This window comes from Gobio gobio (assembly GCF_949357685.1).
Source record: "Gobio gobio genome assembly, chromosome: 3".
Taxonomy (NCBI): domain Eukaryota; kingdom Metazoa; phylum Chordata; class Actinopteri; order Cypriniformes; family Gobionidae; genus Gobio; species Gobio gobio.
Window position 1 is genome coordinate 14,252,880 of NC_137099.1, and position 17,243 is coordinate 14,270,122.

At 38.1% G+C, this 17,243-nt stretch overlaps 1 protein-coding gene across 1 annotated transcript in view; it reads left to right on the forward strand.

The window, feature by feature from the left end:
- Nucleotides 1–9,493, forward strand: part of rbm46 (RNA binding motif protein 46) — a gene marked incomplete at both ends in the record, with an annotated part of 11,014 nt that extends 1,521 nt beyond the window's left edge. Inside the window, 2 exons of the mRNA XM_079811984.1 lie at nucleotides 7,252–8,058; nucleotides 9,300–9,493. Coding sequence (XP_079668110.1) covers nucleotides 7,252–8,058; nucleotides 9,300–9,493 — 1,001 coding nt within the window. The remainder of the gene's footprint in view (nucleotides 1–7,251; nucleotides 8,059–9,299) is intronic.
- Between the last annotated feature and the right edge of the window lie 7,750 nt (nucleotides 9,494–17,243).

The following is a 17,243-nucleotide window of genomic DNA, read 5'->3' on the forward strand; positions in this document are numbered from 1 at the left end:
GGTAGTAAAGACATCGTTAAAATAGTCCACTACATGGCTACTAGGGCTGTCACGATATCAGATTTTTCACACCACGGTTATTGTGGCCAAAAAAAAATCACGATATCGATATATCGCGATATCTATAGAACCTTGGGGGAGAAAGTTATCAAATGAATTGGTAACACTTTACTATAGGGTTGTATTAGTTGACATTAGTTAATGCATTAGTTAACGAACTAACCATGAACAACAGCTGTTCAGCATTAGTTAATCTTCTTTGTTAATGTAAGTTAATATAGAGCTTTTCATGGTTTGTTCATGTTAGTTCACAGTGCATTTTAGCAAGATTTGAATGCATTAGTAAATGTTGAAATTAACAAAGATTAATAAGTGCAGTTCATTATTAGTTCATGTTTACTAATGTAACTAATGTTAATTAAAGAACCTTATTGTAAAGTGGTACCAATTAATTTTTACTTTGTTTATTTAGTTTTATTTTTTACCCAACAAACATAATTGGATAATGATAAACAGGGTAATACTATGTTACTGATAAATTGTCTTTGAAGCTCCCTATGAAATAAGAGAGAAAATATTGTCAAGTTCAACAGTATGATGATGAATACATATTAACATAAATGTTATTGGCCATGACTAGATTGCAAATACAAAATACAAGAATAGACATTATTCATTAATTAAAATAAACTATGAGACCGCGACCGTCGACTGGCTCTGGTGACTCTGACCGCCGCGTTCCTTCAGCGCAGCGCAGTTATGGCCTTTTTACACCTGCTCACTTCATTCGTTTTCTCTGGTCATATATCTATCATATTGTGAAGAGATCAGGAGTAAATCTCTTCCGAAATTCTTTCGAGGCCGATCACTCAGATGATCCACCGCTCCCACCACGCGCTGCGCGCAGAGCACCGAGTGCTGAGGGGGCTCTACAAGAAGATGCAAGAAAAGACGCAAACGGCCGCCAGTGAAACTGAAAGTAGCCCAAAGGCTCAGAATCAGATGCTCAAAAACACAATAATCTCCATTAAAACGAATGAGACTAAATGCTCTTACCAGTGCTTAGGTCGCTCGTTTTCCTATTACGGCCTTTGATCTTGAAATGAGCCGATAAATAAAATAGCCTACAACTCATATCTGTTGCTTTCGTTGTCGTGAACTGAATTTGCATTGCCTATAGAGTGGGAATTGAAGATTGGATTTATATTCATTTTACGGAGAGGTATATGGTAAGACAATGCATGTTTTTATTTTTATAGTTTAGATTGTGTAGCCCGTTTCGTTTGCAGGTGCCGTTACGTGCTCCTGCTCCTGCCTCAGCTTGTCAAAAATGCGTTTTTACTGTGGTGGTGATAGTAAACAAACTTACATTGTGATATGCTTTAAGTGTTTTATATATATGGATTTTATTATAGGCAAGACAAGTCAAGTGTTGATTTGAGAGGATAAATTGATCAAACATGCGGTTAACTCACTGTCCGGCCGCTGGCCGCTTGGTCATTAGGAAAAAAACAAAAACTTTAATTTAACTAACGAAAATTGCCCCAAACATTTTTTCTAAATTAACTTAAAGCTACACTGTGTGATATTTTCCCCCATCTAGTGGTGAAAAGGTATATGACCATCCAGTGAATTTTTGTTTCTGTTCCTCTCAATTCCGATTTCGTTTCAACTCCTACGGTGGCCGATTTAGTCCAAGATTAACATGGCTTCCAGTTCGACCTCGTCCACATTCGACACGGTGCCTGTGGGATATTCTGTGCGCAGTGGGATGGTTGGAACTCAACTGGCCTAATTATTCGGCTAGAAAGAACTGCAGCTAATCCAGAGTGAACTTTGATGATAGTAATGTTTATTCAGTCATCCAATTGCAAGGCATAAACAGGTTTGCGTGGATATATACATAAATGTGGTTTCTGTGAGAGAACAAATAAGGATGGTAAATATACATACACAGTTAAGAACTGTATAACTACTTATAAGTTACATTTGTATAATGTAACCGTAAACCAGAGCTTATTGTACCATATATAGGCGCTAAATGCAGCTGCATTAAAAGGAGCGGAGCTGCCGCTGCTGCTGCTAACAAGCGGTGTCGGATTACAAAAGTGTGTGCGCCACTTTAACGTTAGCACTGCAGTGCGCTCTGTATAACAATTGTTACTATGCCGATCAGACCTGATACATATTTCCATCAACATACATTACAAGCAAATATTTTCTATAAACGAATAAACATTGTTGATAACAAAATAACTGAATGATTATTCAAATAGGTGAGCATTACGCTATTGTATGTTGACACAAAAATACTTCTGAGGTGACATCAACTGAATTACGCGATGACACACTCTGAAACACATCTACAATGACAATAACTATTATTACTTACGGAGTTATTAACGCACAGAAATACCACACAAGGAAAAACAGACTTTTGAGGAATAAACAAGCCAGGAAAACGCCGTATAACTCTGTTACTGGACGCTGCTGAGATGAAAACTATCTGCACATGCACCAGACAAGTCTGAACAAGTTGACGCGCACATGCGGCAGAGAATTTTGTACAGTGCCATCAGTATTAAAACAACGCGAAAGGCGAAGCTTGAATTTACGGGTATGTCCCTCTTTGGCTAATGTACTTTCAAGATGGAGGGGCAACATGGCGACCACCGTTAGATCCCATTACCTTATGTATTTTCAATGGCATATTATAAACTTACGAGAATACTTTATTACTTGAAAGAAGTAAATATACATTAATGAGCACATATATTTTTGAAAGAACTAAGTGTTTTTAGCTAAGAACAGACAAAAAAAGTTACACAGTGTAGCTTTAATAAAGAAACTAAACGAAATATAACAAATTTGACATTACAAACAAAGCTGAACTATTTTTATGGCTGCAACAGTGTGTAATAGAGAGGGAGGAAAAAACACGGCTACAGTCAGACTCGGGACACCGGAGTATTTACGTGTCATGTTATCATACCAGTCCTGTTCATTTTAAATATTGTGGTTATCGCAAATACCGGTATATTGCCACACCCTAAATTAACACGATGTCGATATTTTGTGCTTTGAATATCACGGTTATCGTCAAAACCGGTATATTGCGACACCCCTAATGGCTACAGTGGTTCAACCTTTATGTTATGAATAATAATTTGTTACATTTATATAGCACTTTTCTTGGCACTCAAAGCACTTTACATATCGAAGGGGGTAATCTCCTCAACCCCCACCAATGTGCAGCATCCACCTGATGATGCGACGGCAGGCATATTGCGCCAGAACGCCCACCACACACCAGCTTATTGGTGGTGAGGAGACAGAGTGATTAAGCCAATCAGTATATGAGGACGATTAGGAGGCCATGATGGACAGAGGCCAATGGGCAAATTTGGCCAGGATGCCGGGGTTACACCCCTACTCTTTATCGAAGGATTTTTAATGACTACAGAGAGTCAGGACCTCGGTTTAACGTCTCATCCGAAGGACGGTGCTTGTTACAGTATAGTATCCCCATCACTATACTGGGGTGTTAGGACCCACACAGACCACAGGGTGAGCACCCCCTGCTGGCCTCACTAACACCTCTACCAGCAGCAACCCAGTTTTCCCAGTTGGTCTCCCATCCAGGTACTGACCAGGCTCAGCCCTGCTTAGCTTCAGTGAGAAACCAGTCTTGGGCATGAAGCGACGAGAATACTTTTTGTGCGCAAAAATAAACAAAATAATAACTTTATTCAACAATCTCTTCTCTACCATGCCAGTCTCCTACATGCTTTTTTTTCGTCCCAAACTAAATGATTTTAGGCTATCTATTTACTACACATTGTAAACAGAAATAAGCTGAAAGACTGTGGATAATTCAAACTAATTCTTACTATCCACTCTTGCTAAATTGGGTGAGCACACTTGTGTTCTCATTTCAGATGTTCTGAGTAAATTATTAAACTGATTCGTGAGTTCAGTGTTGGACAGTTCAGTTGTTCTAACCAGTCGTTAAAATGATTCGGTTCAAAGGAGTCAGGTGGCGAATCGGACACCAGCAGACGCTTTGTGTGAATCCCGTCTGTTAGAACATCGCGAAAGATTTGTCAACACACAGAAAACACTTCATAACTGGATAGGATTTGTTTCCCGTTTATTGAAAGTATGGTTTATGTCAGCTGGTCGGTGAAGAGTTAGCGTTTTTTGAGCGCAATTCACATCCAGCGGTAGTTCAAGGAAAAAAAATGTCCGAATCCACCACGTGCAACATGGATTCGGTCTTCCGACCTTTTGATTAACGTGATATGTGATATATTAGAATGCTAAAACGGTGCTTATTTTGAAGACGAGAGCGTGCGCGCGGGGTAGGGCTCTCCGCTCGTTCTCTCTGCGTCCGCGCGGGGTAACGTTAGGGCTCTCCGCTCGTTCTCTCTGTCATCAGTTAACTTTTGCCGATCACAAGCGCAGTAGATCTACATCACTCATAAATCACAATAACTGATCAAATAAGGCTTTTGCGGGGCAAAATTTTGTTTTGGCGGCCGCCAAAAAATTTTCAATGTAGGAAAAACCCTGCATAAGCACCACAACGCATTCGTGTGATCATAGGATCGTGCTCGGCCAATAGTGAGCCGGCGTTTTGCCGTAAAACCCGGAAGCGCTGTACTCTGTGAATAGCCCAACAAAGTAAATAGTGTAAGAGTTGCAGAGAATAGAAGAGATTGTTGAGTTTAGTTGTTATTTTTGTTTGTTTTTGCGCACAAAAAGTATGCTTGTCGCTTCCTAACATTAAGGTTGAACCACTGTAGTCACGTGGACTATTTTAATGATTTCTTTACTACCTTTCTGGGCCTTAAAGGGATACTTCACCCAAAAATGAAAATTAGCCCATGATTTACTCACCCTGTGTATGTGACATTCTTCTTTCAGACGAATACAATCGGTTTAATATAACAAACTGGAGTTATATTAAAAAATGTCCAGGCTCTTCCAAGCATTATAATGGCAGTGAATTGTTGGGTCATTTTTGAAGTCCATATAAGTGCATCTATCCATCATATAACTGCTCTACACGGCTCCAGGGGGTTAATAAAGGCCTTCTGAAGCGAAATGGTGCGTTTGTGTAAGAAAAATATCCATATTTAAAACTTTATAGACTAAAATAACTAGCTTCCGGCGGTCAGCGGTACGCAAGTGAAGTAAAAAGTTATGGTGAAAGAGTAACCATTGACGCATGCATATTGACGAACGCAGAAGGATAGAGCAAAACAAAACACTGGTCATGAATTAGAAGTTTAAAACAAGATTTTTCTTACACAAACGCGCCAATTCGCTTCAGAAGGCCTTTGTTGGTCCTCGAGAGATCATGGCTTGTGAACGAGTGAATGCTGGCAGTTTCTCAGTGTTTGGATGTACAAATGAAAACAGAAGTCTTTTTTCAGTTCCTTCTGATCTGTGATCAGTGATTTGTGATGTGTAGCTAATTATTTATTATTTGTGCACACGCTGTGGCTTCTCTCTCTCCCGACAAAATGTTTTCTATCTTGTGAGTCCATGTTTTTGTACGTCCTTGTCGCGTCTATCTGTTCTAAAATGTGCATACTGTGCATACAGTTGTGAGTTTCTGCTCAATATCGGCAGAGTCACATCTTTAGAGATAAACTTCACGCACACATCGAAGCTCGGGCTGCACTGTCTGGTCGGCCTTCAACATCACCGACCCCCAGTACTGCATCTGGCCCACAGCGGAGGCACCAAACGCGGCGTGAGATTAAGCAGAAGGGGGGTAAGCGTGAGCATATCCGGGCTAGCCAGCTATCCCCACAATAAACTGGATTACATTCGATTACTGCTGTTGTGTCTTTGTTTGCGCTGTGTACTCAATGCGCGTCACTGACACTTTTCACTTTTCATATGATAGGAAAATATCTAAAAATAATGCTATAATCAACACTTACTAACTCGTTCATCTCGACAGCTGTAATGGTACATTGCATGTGTTACAAAGTTGGTAGAATAATGATGAAGATGGGCTCGGCGTGACTGAGACTCTTGTTTATTCAGAACTCTCAGATACACACAAAATAAACTCGCGCTGACAGACAGTGCTCTCATAACTCAGTAGTTACTATAAATAACTGTGTTAGCAATCGCTCAGTCTCTGGTACATTAGTGATGTCCTGTTCGCGAACTAATCATTCTTTTGAACCGGTTCTTTTTAGTGAACCAAATCAGTTCACCAAATCGGACTGAATCATTCTAAACGGTTTGCGTCTCCAGTCAGCGCTGATCCATAATTTACTAAAGTTACTAACTTTCTGACATGAGTGACAGTCCTTCCGACTAGAAATAAACTAATAACCTGAAGTATATCCTAGTAACTACAACAGTTCACTGAACTGAGACGTACTGACAGAACTGATGTGAAGTGAACTCAGCAGCTCCATCCGTCTCTCTGGCAGCAGCTCGTGCCTGGTAGACCTCGTTAAACCACGCCCCCTCCGCTCATTTCAAATGCAAAGATGTCAGCCAATCACAACAGTGGGCGTTTTTACTGAAGTCTCACAGCAGACACGCCCCTTGAAACAGGGCATTCAGCCACTGGGCAAACAGCAGTTTAGAAAAAATGCCTTTTATTTCTACATTATGACATTTTATGATGTAAAAATCATACTAACAATATAAGTACACCTCAGGAAACATTATAAAATAATAGAAAAATGCCATGCCATGGGACCTTTAAGAGTTGCAATGATGTTGCTGCCTATGGATGGGCCTGAGAGCTCTCTGATTTCATCAAAAATATCTTAATTTGTGTTCCGACGATGAACGAAGGTCTATTTCTATATTTACAATATTACAATTTTTTTTATATATATTTTTTTTTATTTCAGACAGATAGGAATAAAGTGGCTGGAGAAGCATGCCAAAAATAGAAACTTCATTTGATATAATGGGGGCAAATTATTTTCGATGCGTCTGGACAAACCAGTTATTTAAAGGATAACAATTGGATAAATAATGAATAATTAAAGGATTTGTAGTAATCAAGCAGGCAGGCTGCAAATAAAAATATAAAATATGCAACTATCGCACTATTTTAAAAGTGTAACCAATTTGGTGGTTGGTGTTTCAATTTTAGCAGGTGCATATTTCACAAGGGTCTGAGCATGACATTTCAACATTACACTTGTTAGAACTACTCACAAATACACAAATTGCTTGATGTGTGTCAATGTCAACTTGATGTTTCAGGAACATTTCAGTTGTGGGGTCACACCATCCAGGTTGACTGGGCAGAACCTGAAAAGGAGTTAGATGAGGAAACCATGCAACGAGTGCGAGTCCTCTATGTTCGTAATCTCATGCTGAGCACCACGGAGGAGACGCTTCGCTCTGAGTTCTCATGCTTGAAGCCTGGCTCTGTGGAGCGTGTTAAGAAGCTGACAGATTATGCCTTCATCCACTTCTATAACCGGGAGGATGCCCTAACTGCTCTTGAATCAATGAATGGGAAAGTTATTGATGGTTCGCCCATCGAGGTGACTCTTGCCAAGCCTGTCAGCAAAGATGGGAACAAAAGATCCGGACCACGGAGTAACCACAATGGAGTGGCAGCTGGCGGAAACTACAGTGATTCCAACTTCCTGTTCCAAAGCAGAGATGATATGACCAGCGGCTTGGGAACAGGAGCAATGGGTGATGGGTTAACCGCACGCCCCCTCAGCCTGCCGCCTCACTTGGGCAGCCCGTATGCAGTGGACTTAGATCGCTGTGTGTATCCATTCCTACCAGGATCCACTTTGGTCCCAGTCAGCCTAAACAGCCTGAAGCCCAGCCAGCTGAGCTCAGCTGTGTCATTGTTGGATTACTACTGCCACAAGAATGACTGGTCTCTGCCAGAGTATCACCTCTACTCCCTAGCCGGACAGGAGGGGAAAATACTGCTCATCTACAAAGTAGTCATCAGCAGCACCAGGAGCAGCTTCATGCCTGATAAAGTCTGCACCATATTAGAGGACGCCAAAGAGCTTGCTGCTCAGAATGCACTCTGGAACTTAGGTTAGTTTCTCTCAGTTGTTCTCTGGTTTCTATAGTTTTCGTTTCAGTACAACATTTAAACTAATACCAGGTTACATACAGCATGAAATTAGGAGTGCAATGATATTCAAATTCTGGCCGATACATATAGTATAAGACAGGGGTAGGTAACCTTATGGCACGAGGAAGGATAATCACTGAAGTGCGCGCACACCTCCGGTCACGGGAATGGTTTGTCGGATCTGCACGCTAGCGCAGGTTAAAATCTCACACTTTAAAAGTATTTATAACTTAATAAAACAGGATGTGTGACTATGAGGAATGATTACCTCAAAATGTACGTCCAAATGCAATTTTGAGGGACTTTATTTAAATTAAATACATTTACCTCTTTAGTTATTGTCATGTGTCAGTGATTATCCCTCCACGTGTCAATGTTGGCCAACATGTGTCATTGGCTGCTGACCCCTGGTATAACACTATAATTACTTTTATGTTATGGCTGAAACTATCTATGGCCAGTTATAAAATTCTATAACATCTACAATTTTATTCTGTCTAAATTAAGACTCAATATTTCTTTTTATGTGATTTTTTTATGACCATTAGATGACTTAAAAAGAATGGGTGAAATGAGAATACAAAACTGCTCTACCGTTCAAAGGTTTTGGGGTCAGTAAGATTTTTTTTTATTTTAAAGACATTAATAATTGTATTAAGCAAATACAATTGAATTGAACACATTTTAGTAAAATTTTTACAATGGTACAAACATTTCTATTTAAAAAAAAAATAGCTTTCTATCATCAAAGAGTCCTGAAAAAATGTCAGTTTCCACAAAAATATTAAGCAGCACAGCCGTTTTCAGCATTGATAATAATTACAAATGTTTCTTGAGCACCAAATCAGCATATTAGAATGATTTCTTAAGGATCATGTAATATTTTAAAATATATTGAAGTAGAAAAACTGCTATTTTAAATTGTAATAATATTTCACAGTTGTACTCTTTTACTGTATTTTTGATCAAGCAGCCTAAGTGAGCATGAGAAACTTCCTTAAAAAAAACCCCAACTTTATATCAAATATCAACTGACATTTATCCTAAACTGATTGTTACAGATTAAAATGTCACTAATATTGCCTAATGATCGATATGGTACCAGTATATATTGTGCAAACTACTGTCAGTATGTACCAGGTACATGTTAAAGTTTGTGTTTTCTAATGTGTGTTTGTGTGTGTGTGTTTTCACATGACAGATTGCTCTATCAGTTCCCCTGGCTCTCCTGTGAATGTTTCTTCTCCTGCACCTTCTGGCTCTGGTTTCCTGTCCTTTGGATGCAGGTCTCTGCCTTACCCAGCATACCCCATGGCTCCCATCTCACCTCCCCTACCCATCTCCTGCTCCTCTGCCCAAAGACTTTTCATCCCCAACCAGTCATCCTTCATGTAGTCAAGCCATCCAGAAGTTACTTTACTTGCAGTTTCTTAAATGTTCATATTCTTAAATGTCATTTTTATTGTTTCACAGATTTTTCGGTTTAGTGCTGTTTTAATAGAATGACTAACAGTGGCAGGATTTTTTACATACCATAACTTTTAAGCCACTGTTTGTGTTTCTTTAGCTGAGTATTTTGTATATTCTGTTTGGGTGTTTTTAGTTCCCTTTTTATTCTTAAGAAGTTATTTACTTGCATTAGAAACAGTGTTTGAATAGAAACAAAAGATATAAACTGTTAAAATGAGCAAAAAACAGATGCATCTTCTTAATATTGCAAATATTGTAGGTAATGTTGCACGTTCAGCTTTGTGTTACATTCCTCCTGACAGATTAAATTTCATCATTTCATTTTGATTGTTGATTTATTATGGATTTAAAAAGAATGTTTTGATCATTCTAAAATGACCAACAATGCTCAAACATTATAACAACCTAGTCAAACAAGTCATTCATCATTACATTTAGTTAGTGGTGCATTAAAGGTGCACTTTTTTGTGCCTATTTGGCAGTCATGCTCAACTTTTATACTAAGTGGGTGGTTGCTAGGTATAGGGATGCCTAGCAACATGGGTGCAGTGTCATGCAAAAGCAAAACTTTTCATCATGATCACATCATGTCTGGCTTTATGATGCAACCATCTCCATGTAATGGAAAACAGCTTTTATTAGTGTTTTATCATTTGAAACCTTTTTAAAGATTTCTTTATGTTTAATACCTTTAAGCACTTTTAAGACATTTTAAATATACTTAATGTAATTATTTATGACTAATGTAATGTAATACCTAATGTAATTAGATTTTATTTGATTAAAGCAATTAAACCAAGTAAAAATAAAAAAAGTACGGAATACAACTTTATTAAACTCCAAGGGCAATTAAGTTTTGTCCATACAAAACTAAGTCGACTTTGACACTAGGCATAATTAATTATATTTTGCATAAAAAGTATATCCAATGACTAAGATTAAAAAAAAAATGATATAACTAAACATTGTGCATGTGATGACAATTCAGTATAATTGTGTGTCAGGCTCCTGGCTTGACTCGGCGCTGTCCTCTCGGTTGTTTTTCAGTAATTGGATAGCCTCAGCTATGCTCTGTAACAATTTTAGATCACCATAGTCAGGACTTTTTTTTAAGAAGTAGCTTAAATTGGCAATGGAGATGCTGTCTGTTGTGCTGTGATGAGCCTTGAATGGGTCGAGGCTTAGTAGGGTCACTCCAGTGATTTATAATGAGATTTTTGATGCTTTGGAGACAGTTTATGTTCATAACAGTGAGAGATGTAAACCAGTATGGAGGACGAAAGGGAGAAACAGAATACTCTCAATATAGGAGCTGTAGAAGGTTTGTAAGATCTTTTTAGGACACAAAATAAGTTGTTTCTTCACAAAATATAGCCATTAGTTTACTTATGGATGTTTTTATCCATTTACTATACAGGACTGTGCAGTACAGAGAGAGACAGGAAAATGGTGGGATTTGGAAGCGCAGACTGGACCTGAACCTTCATTGCATAAATTGGGTCAAGTGAGTATTTGAAATATTTAATAAATGGATTTTACTTTGGAGTCTTACTAGGAATTACTTTGGAGTCTTACTACCTCTGTTTTTATTGATGCCATAAGGACCAGTGGGACTGTCATCCATGAAGTACACCAGATAAGCAGATGTTTGAAGAAGCTCAGGGGACGTCTTGGACTCCAAATCAGGCATGTGGCTGCAACTCTTCCCTTTTTTTTCAATTCAATTGGGACATTTCAAACATTGGTTTAAATCATTTAAATTTTTTCCTTTTTAGGAAAGGCAGAACAGGGTTTTCTGAATAAAAGTAGCACCTCAGTTCATCACTACTTCTTCATTCTTGTCATCAGGTGTACTGGAACAGTGCAATAGGTGCTTTTGGTAAGTATTGTGAAACTTCACATCATTTGTGGTTTGAAATAGGCCAACAGTACAGGCACTAAAAATGACAGTCACACCCCAGTTCTGGTGACCACTGTTGACTATGGAAATTAACCTGTCCACTCTGAGTACTTATAAAAGTGCTTTTATCATGTCAGGGGCTCCTTTTAGCATTTCAGACTGTGAGACACTTCACCTGTTTGGCGTTACTGTTGTGCTCATTTACGTCACATATACTTGGATTCAAAGGGAGTACTTCAGCTTTGAAAATCCTGAAGGGAGCAGTGAAGGGGGTCTTTTTGACGTGACATCTTCAGAAATTCTGCAGTAACCTTGGAAACCACAGCCAAAAGCTGTGTTGCTAGAGAAACAAACCATTATATCCCCTTTCAAAAGATGAGGTCAACCAGTTTCTAGTAAGAAAAGCTTTGCCCACACTTAAAAGGTGATGTTTAGGATTAACTGACCATTTTGGTGTATCTCAAAGATTGACGTATTTGCCGTACATTTCTTTTATATTAACTCTTCTCATAGATGTATTACACTTGTATCCACTTATTAATTATTAGTCAATGTGATGTCCGTTGAATACCTATTTAGTAAAACAAACTGTAGGATGAAACGATTTGCAGTTTGTCCCATAGAATCAGACTTACTTGTTAAAATGTATAATTAAAATAACTGTGGCTTAGGACACATTTTGGGGCATATCGTGGGACACTGAGCGGGACTACAAAGGTACCATCTTCAATGCCTATCACTAGGGGGCAGTGCAACACTTTGTGGTTGCAAAATTGTCCTAATTCCACTGATTTATTTTGTGGTGATTGCTTGAGTTCTGTGAAAATGTTCCTTTATTTTCACAGCTCAGTTCGATAGGCTTTATGCAGTTCACTTTTGTGGATATATCTAATCATTACACTCCCTCTCCTTAAGTATGTGACATATGCTCTCTTATGCTCACCAAGGCTGCATGTATTTAATTAAAGTACACAAAAACAGTAATATTGTGATATATTAATACAATTTAAAATAACTGTTTTATATTTGAATATATTTTAAAATGTAATTTATTCCTGTGATGCAAAGCTGAATTTTCAGCATTCTTTAATGAATAGAAAGTTCAAAAGAACAGCATTTATCTGAAATAGAAAGCTTTTGTAACATCATACACTACCGTTCAAAAGGTCCAGGGGTCAGTAAGAATACATTTTTTTGGAAAGAAATTAAAGAAATTAATACTTTTATTCAGCAAGGATTCGTTCAATTGATTAAAACAAGTGATAGCAAAGACATTTATAATGTTACAAAAGATTCTATTTCAAATAAATGTGGTTCTTTTGAACGTTTTATCCATCAAAAAATCCTGAAATGTTTTTTGTACACAACTGTTTTCAACATTGATAGCAATAATACATGTTTGTTGAGCAGAAAATCATCATATTTGAATGATTTCTGAAGGATCATGTGACGCTGAAGACCGGAGGAATGATGCTGAAAATTCAGCTTTGCCATCACAGGAATAAATTACATTTTAAAATATATTCACATTGAAAACAATCACTTTAAATTGTTATAATATTTAACAATATTACAGTTTTTTTGGGGTATTTTTAATCAAATAAAATAAATAAATAAATGCAGCCTGGTGAGCATAAGATGCTTCTTTTAAAAACATTAAAATCTTACCTATCCCAAAACACACACACACACACACACTTATTATTTCTCCTCCGTTTCCCTCAAATAAGCAAGGAGTAAGCACCTTTTGCGATAGAAATGATTGTAAATGAGCATAAGCCCTGTACGGTCCGCCATGCTTTGTTTACATCTAGCTACCGCTCAGGCAGTTTGGCATGACTTTGCCTGGAACTCTACAAAGTCGTGAGTCGTAAGTCATAACTTACATGCTCAAAATCCTGCCTGGAACGCAGCATTAGTCCTTATATTTTTTAGATTCTGTTTCTGGTTGGGAGGCTATTTGTGGAATGAATGAGAGTGCCCAAAGCAATGCATCATTTTAAGAGCCAATTGCCAAGCGTTTTAAATTTGGAGTAAATCTTATTAATAAAGTCGAGGCCCTCTCAGTGTTTTATAGATACAGTCCAATAAAACAAGCACACACCGATATACACACACATGCACTCTCGGGCATGAAAAATGGATAAGTTAGACGGATGAGGTCAAGCAGCAGTCTCAAGATGCTGTGAGAACGGGTTCAGGTGGCAGAGCCTATATGTCAGAAGCAAGACTAGAGGAAAAATGAAATAAATTCTCCTTTCTCTCAAGCAACCTCATATAAGCCGCACACACGGGACACATTGTTACTTATGAGGGTATCATAAGATAGTGGGCCCCACAGGACAAAATAATCCAAGCATGACTTTTCTCACCCTTAATATATCTGAGCTTGGATCGTGACTGACGGCATGTAGAAATATTGATAAAAAAAACCAACTGTTTTTTTCCCCCTTTAGCAGTGAGCTCTTAAATGTACACATCATTTTGTTCATACATTTAGATAATGCTAGTGTAGAATCAGTATCTAGGACAGTGAGATTATCATAAAATATGGTATACTGTATAAAGATAAGTTAAAATGTTAATTTAAAGACATGAAGTAGATGTTTAAAATGGCTTTAGATCACCAGGATATGTGCTTGCTCATTACTAATGCCTGTGAGCAAAACAGACCACGCTTTCTCTATTAGTTCACAATTTCATGATACATTTTTATTTTTCAGGTGTGAACCATCACAGTATTTTCATAATGTTGCTTCATTAACGCTAGTCAGACTGACAGTATTTTTTTTTTAATAAATGCCCACAAACCAGCTTCAGTATATATGGATAGTTGATCAATAAAATTACCTTTTTCTTTTTCAAATAAAAGGTTTTATATTAAAGTCCCTGTAAAGGCAATTCTGAGATTTGTTTCTAAACACATTATAAATGTTAGAAATGTATTGCTGAAACGCGTTACAAAGACTGTGTAGTACTGAATTGTGGAGTTATACCGTTAAACAGTTGCTGTGTTCAGGATTTTTTTATGCGGGGCTAAAACGGTGGCCCGATTAAGTAAGGGATAGATAGGGATAGATATCCAGCTGGCTGTAATCGCAGAATAAACCCTGATAGAGTGATTAGGACTCCGGCTGGATGCACATTATCCCGCTTATTACATGGCTATTTGCCACATAATTAAATAATTTTGAGCTCATAATCACGACTTCAGAAGTGGGAAGTAGGACATTTCCGATAGCATGTGAAGGCAGCATAACATACTGCGAGATGGCGTGATTGCCCAATCAGAATCAAGGATTCCATAGAGCCGTGTAATAAGATGCATTTATTTTTATGGCATTTTAGATGCCACTAGATTTGTTCTTAGATGCCACATGCCAATCCTCTATTTCCCTTCACTGGTGAATTTACATAAATAGTCCATTTGACAAATCATTTTTTAAAATCATAAATGTTCCATATATTCCTTTAGTTAAGACAAAGTAATATATTAAATAAGTGCATATATAATGATGATAAATAGATGGAATATTGCATTTTACACTGCAGGACATTTCAAGCTAACATTTGGTCTTCCAATTTCCAGAGAAAGCGTCTTGTGTTTTTGTTCATGGCAGTTCATGATGAATACTGTCACGGCACAGGGCAATTTCCATGTTTTGCTTACAATTTGGATGGATAGTTATATTTTTATAGACAAAGCTTTCCATGGCAAATTATGGAAATCTAAGACAAACTAAGATAATTGGTCTTTTTTTAATGAAAATAACATCTGAAGTCTGGCCAATTATAAAAGCCATGCAAGAAACCTAGATAGTCATTCGCCTTTCCAGGAATTTTACAAGCATGCCAGAAATGTACACATTTTAACTTTACGTTCATGGCTGTGACCGGCACTTTGCACCTGCAGCCTGACGCTGAAATACTGTTCGCCAAAGGTCAATATGTAGCCAGCTGTCAAGTAGGCCACCTTCTGTGACAGATGATGACGACTTTCCCAACCCCTACGTTCACGCACAAGCCAATCTGATGAACAGCGGGAGCTATAGTCACATATCTGCTAGCAGACCTTAATCATCTGGACAAGAGCACTGTAATCTAGCTGTCTAGCCTCATTGCAATGATATAGTTTGACCTTTGGCCATTGTGAGCTAGAATATTGACACAGGAGACACGATTTTATATATTAGATTTTCTGTGCTCTCTAGTCTCAGAGGGTCGTTTTCAATTTATGGGCATTTGTGCCAGACTTGCATTATAAATATAATTTAATGCACTGCTACTTTACGATTTGACATATTGCTTTATTGGACATTTGCAGGCAAGATGAGACTGGGTTATACCTGTGCTATATGAATATTGCTTACCCAGCACATCCTTTCATTCTTTTTTTACATTTCTCGATCAATCTTTCGCTCTTACTTTCTATAAAACTGTCTTTTTTAGCACTATGATTCAACACCTTGTCTTTTGCATTTGATTGGAGCAGCTGAATGTAACTAGATGTGATGTTTTAGTCACGTAGGCAGTTTAATAAAATGTGTATTTTATACAAGTTCGGCTGAATCATTAGGAATGGAGTCTGAGAGTCTGTTGTTTAGTTACTGAAACTACAGGGGTATTATTTGTCCAATAAGCTTCTTTCAATGGATTAATCTCTATACGTAGGCCCTGTGTAGAAAATGTATACCTGACTGTACAAAGATTGAGAAAGACAGCTTGAGGAAAGGTGTGCTATTTTCTAAGCAATCAGGCTTGTAGTTTTCACCTGGTGGACAATTTTTTTTTTATAGACTTACATATCTTAGACTTAAATATCCACCTTATTTTGCAATGTGGAAGTAAACTATCTGTAAATGTGCGAGACTTCCAATTCATTAGCCACTAAATAACTAGACAAATAATAAAGTGCTGTAAACGGAAGTACTATTTTTTCTACTAACCAGTGTATTCTGACAATACATATATAATCAGGGCATGACTAGCCTGGATGCCAGCCGAACTTAGCCTGGTTTGGTCTGGACTTGATCCGTTGTGGAGCAACTATGCTTGAACAAGAGCTGTTCAGACCAATCAAATTGTCAGGGCGGGCTTTATACGTTGATAGACAGATGCTCAACAGTAACGTAAGCATCCACGTCACCAAAGAGCGCTTGGGTTGAATTTGTTCTAATCCTAAACGGAGAACTTGTTCATATATGCATTCACCTTCACTATTTCTCTCAAAAATGATGATCGTGTTGGTAAGTACTCTGTATCCTTAAATTCTTTTTTACAACACCGGCAAAGATCGTTTACTGTTGACAACTATGCATTGCTCCGTTGCTCCGATTGGTTGTAGGTCTATCCAATTGAGTGTAGAGGCATTTTCTTTCCTGGTTCGGTTGAAACACGCCCCATAATCACAGCCCAATGGAGCAGTATCAGACTCATATTCTGGCTAGAATTGAGTATGACGACGTCAGGCTAGGGCTTGACATTAACACCCGGTCAACCGCCAACCCGCCAAATACGGGTGGATTTCAGCAGTCACTCGTACTAGACACTTTGGCGGGTTGAATTTTATATTATCTGTAATAATAAACTAAGTGCAATGTAGTGTTGTCAAAAATTAAGATTTTTTTCAATACATATCGATACTGAATTATCTGAAACGCTTTCAATACTCATTTCCGGCAGAATACAGCAGATACACGATACCAGCTGCACTTTCTCGCTCTCTCACCTCTCCGACAGAGAGCTGACACACAAACCCGCCCCCCCTCACTCACT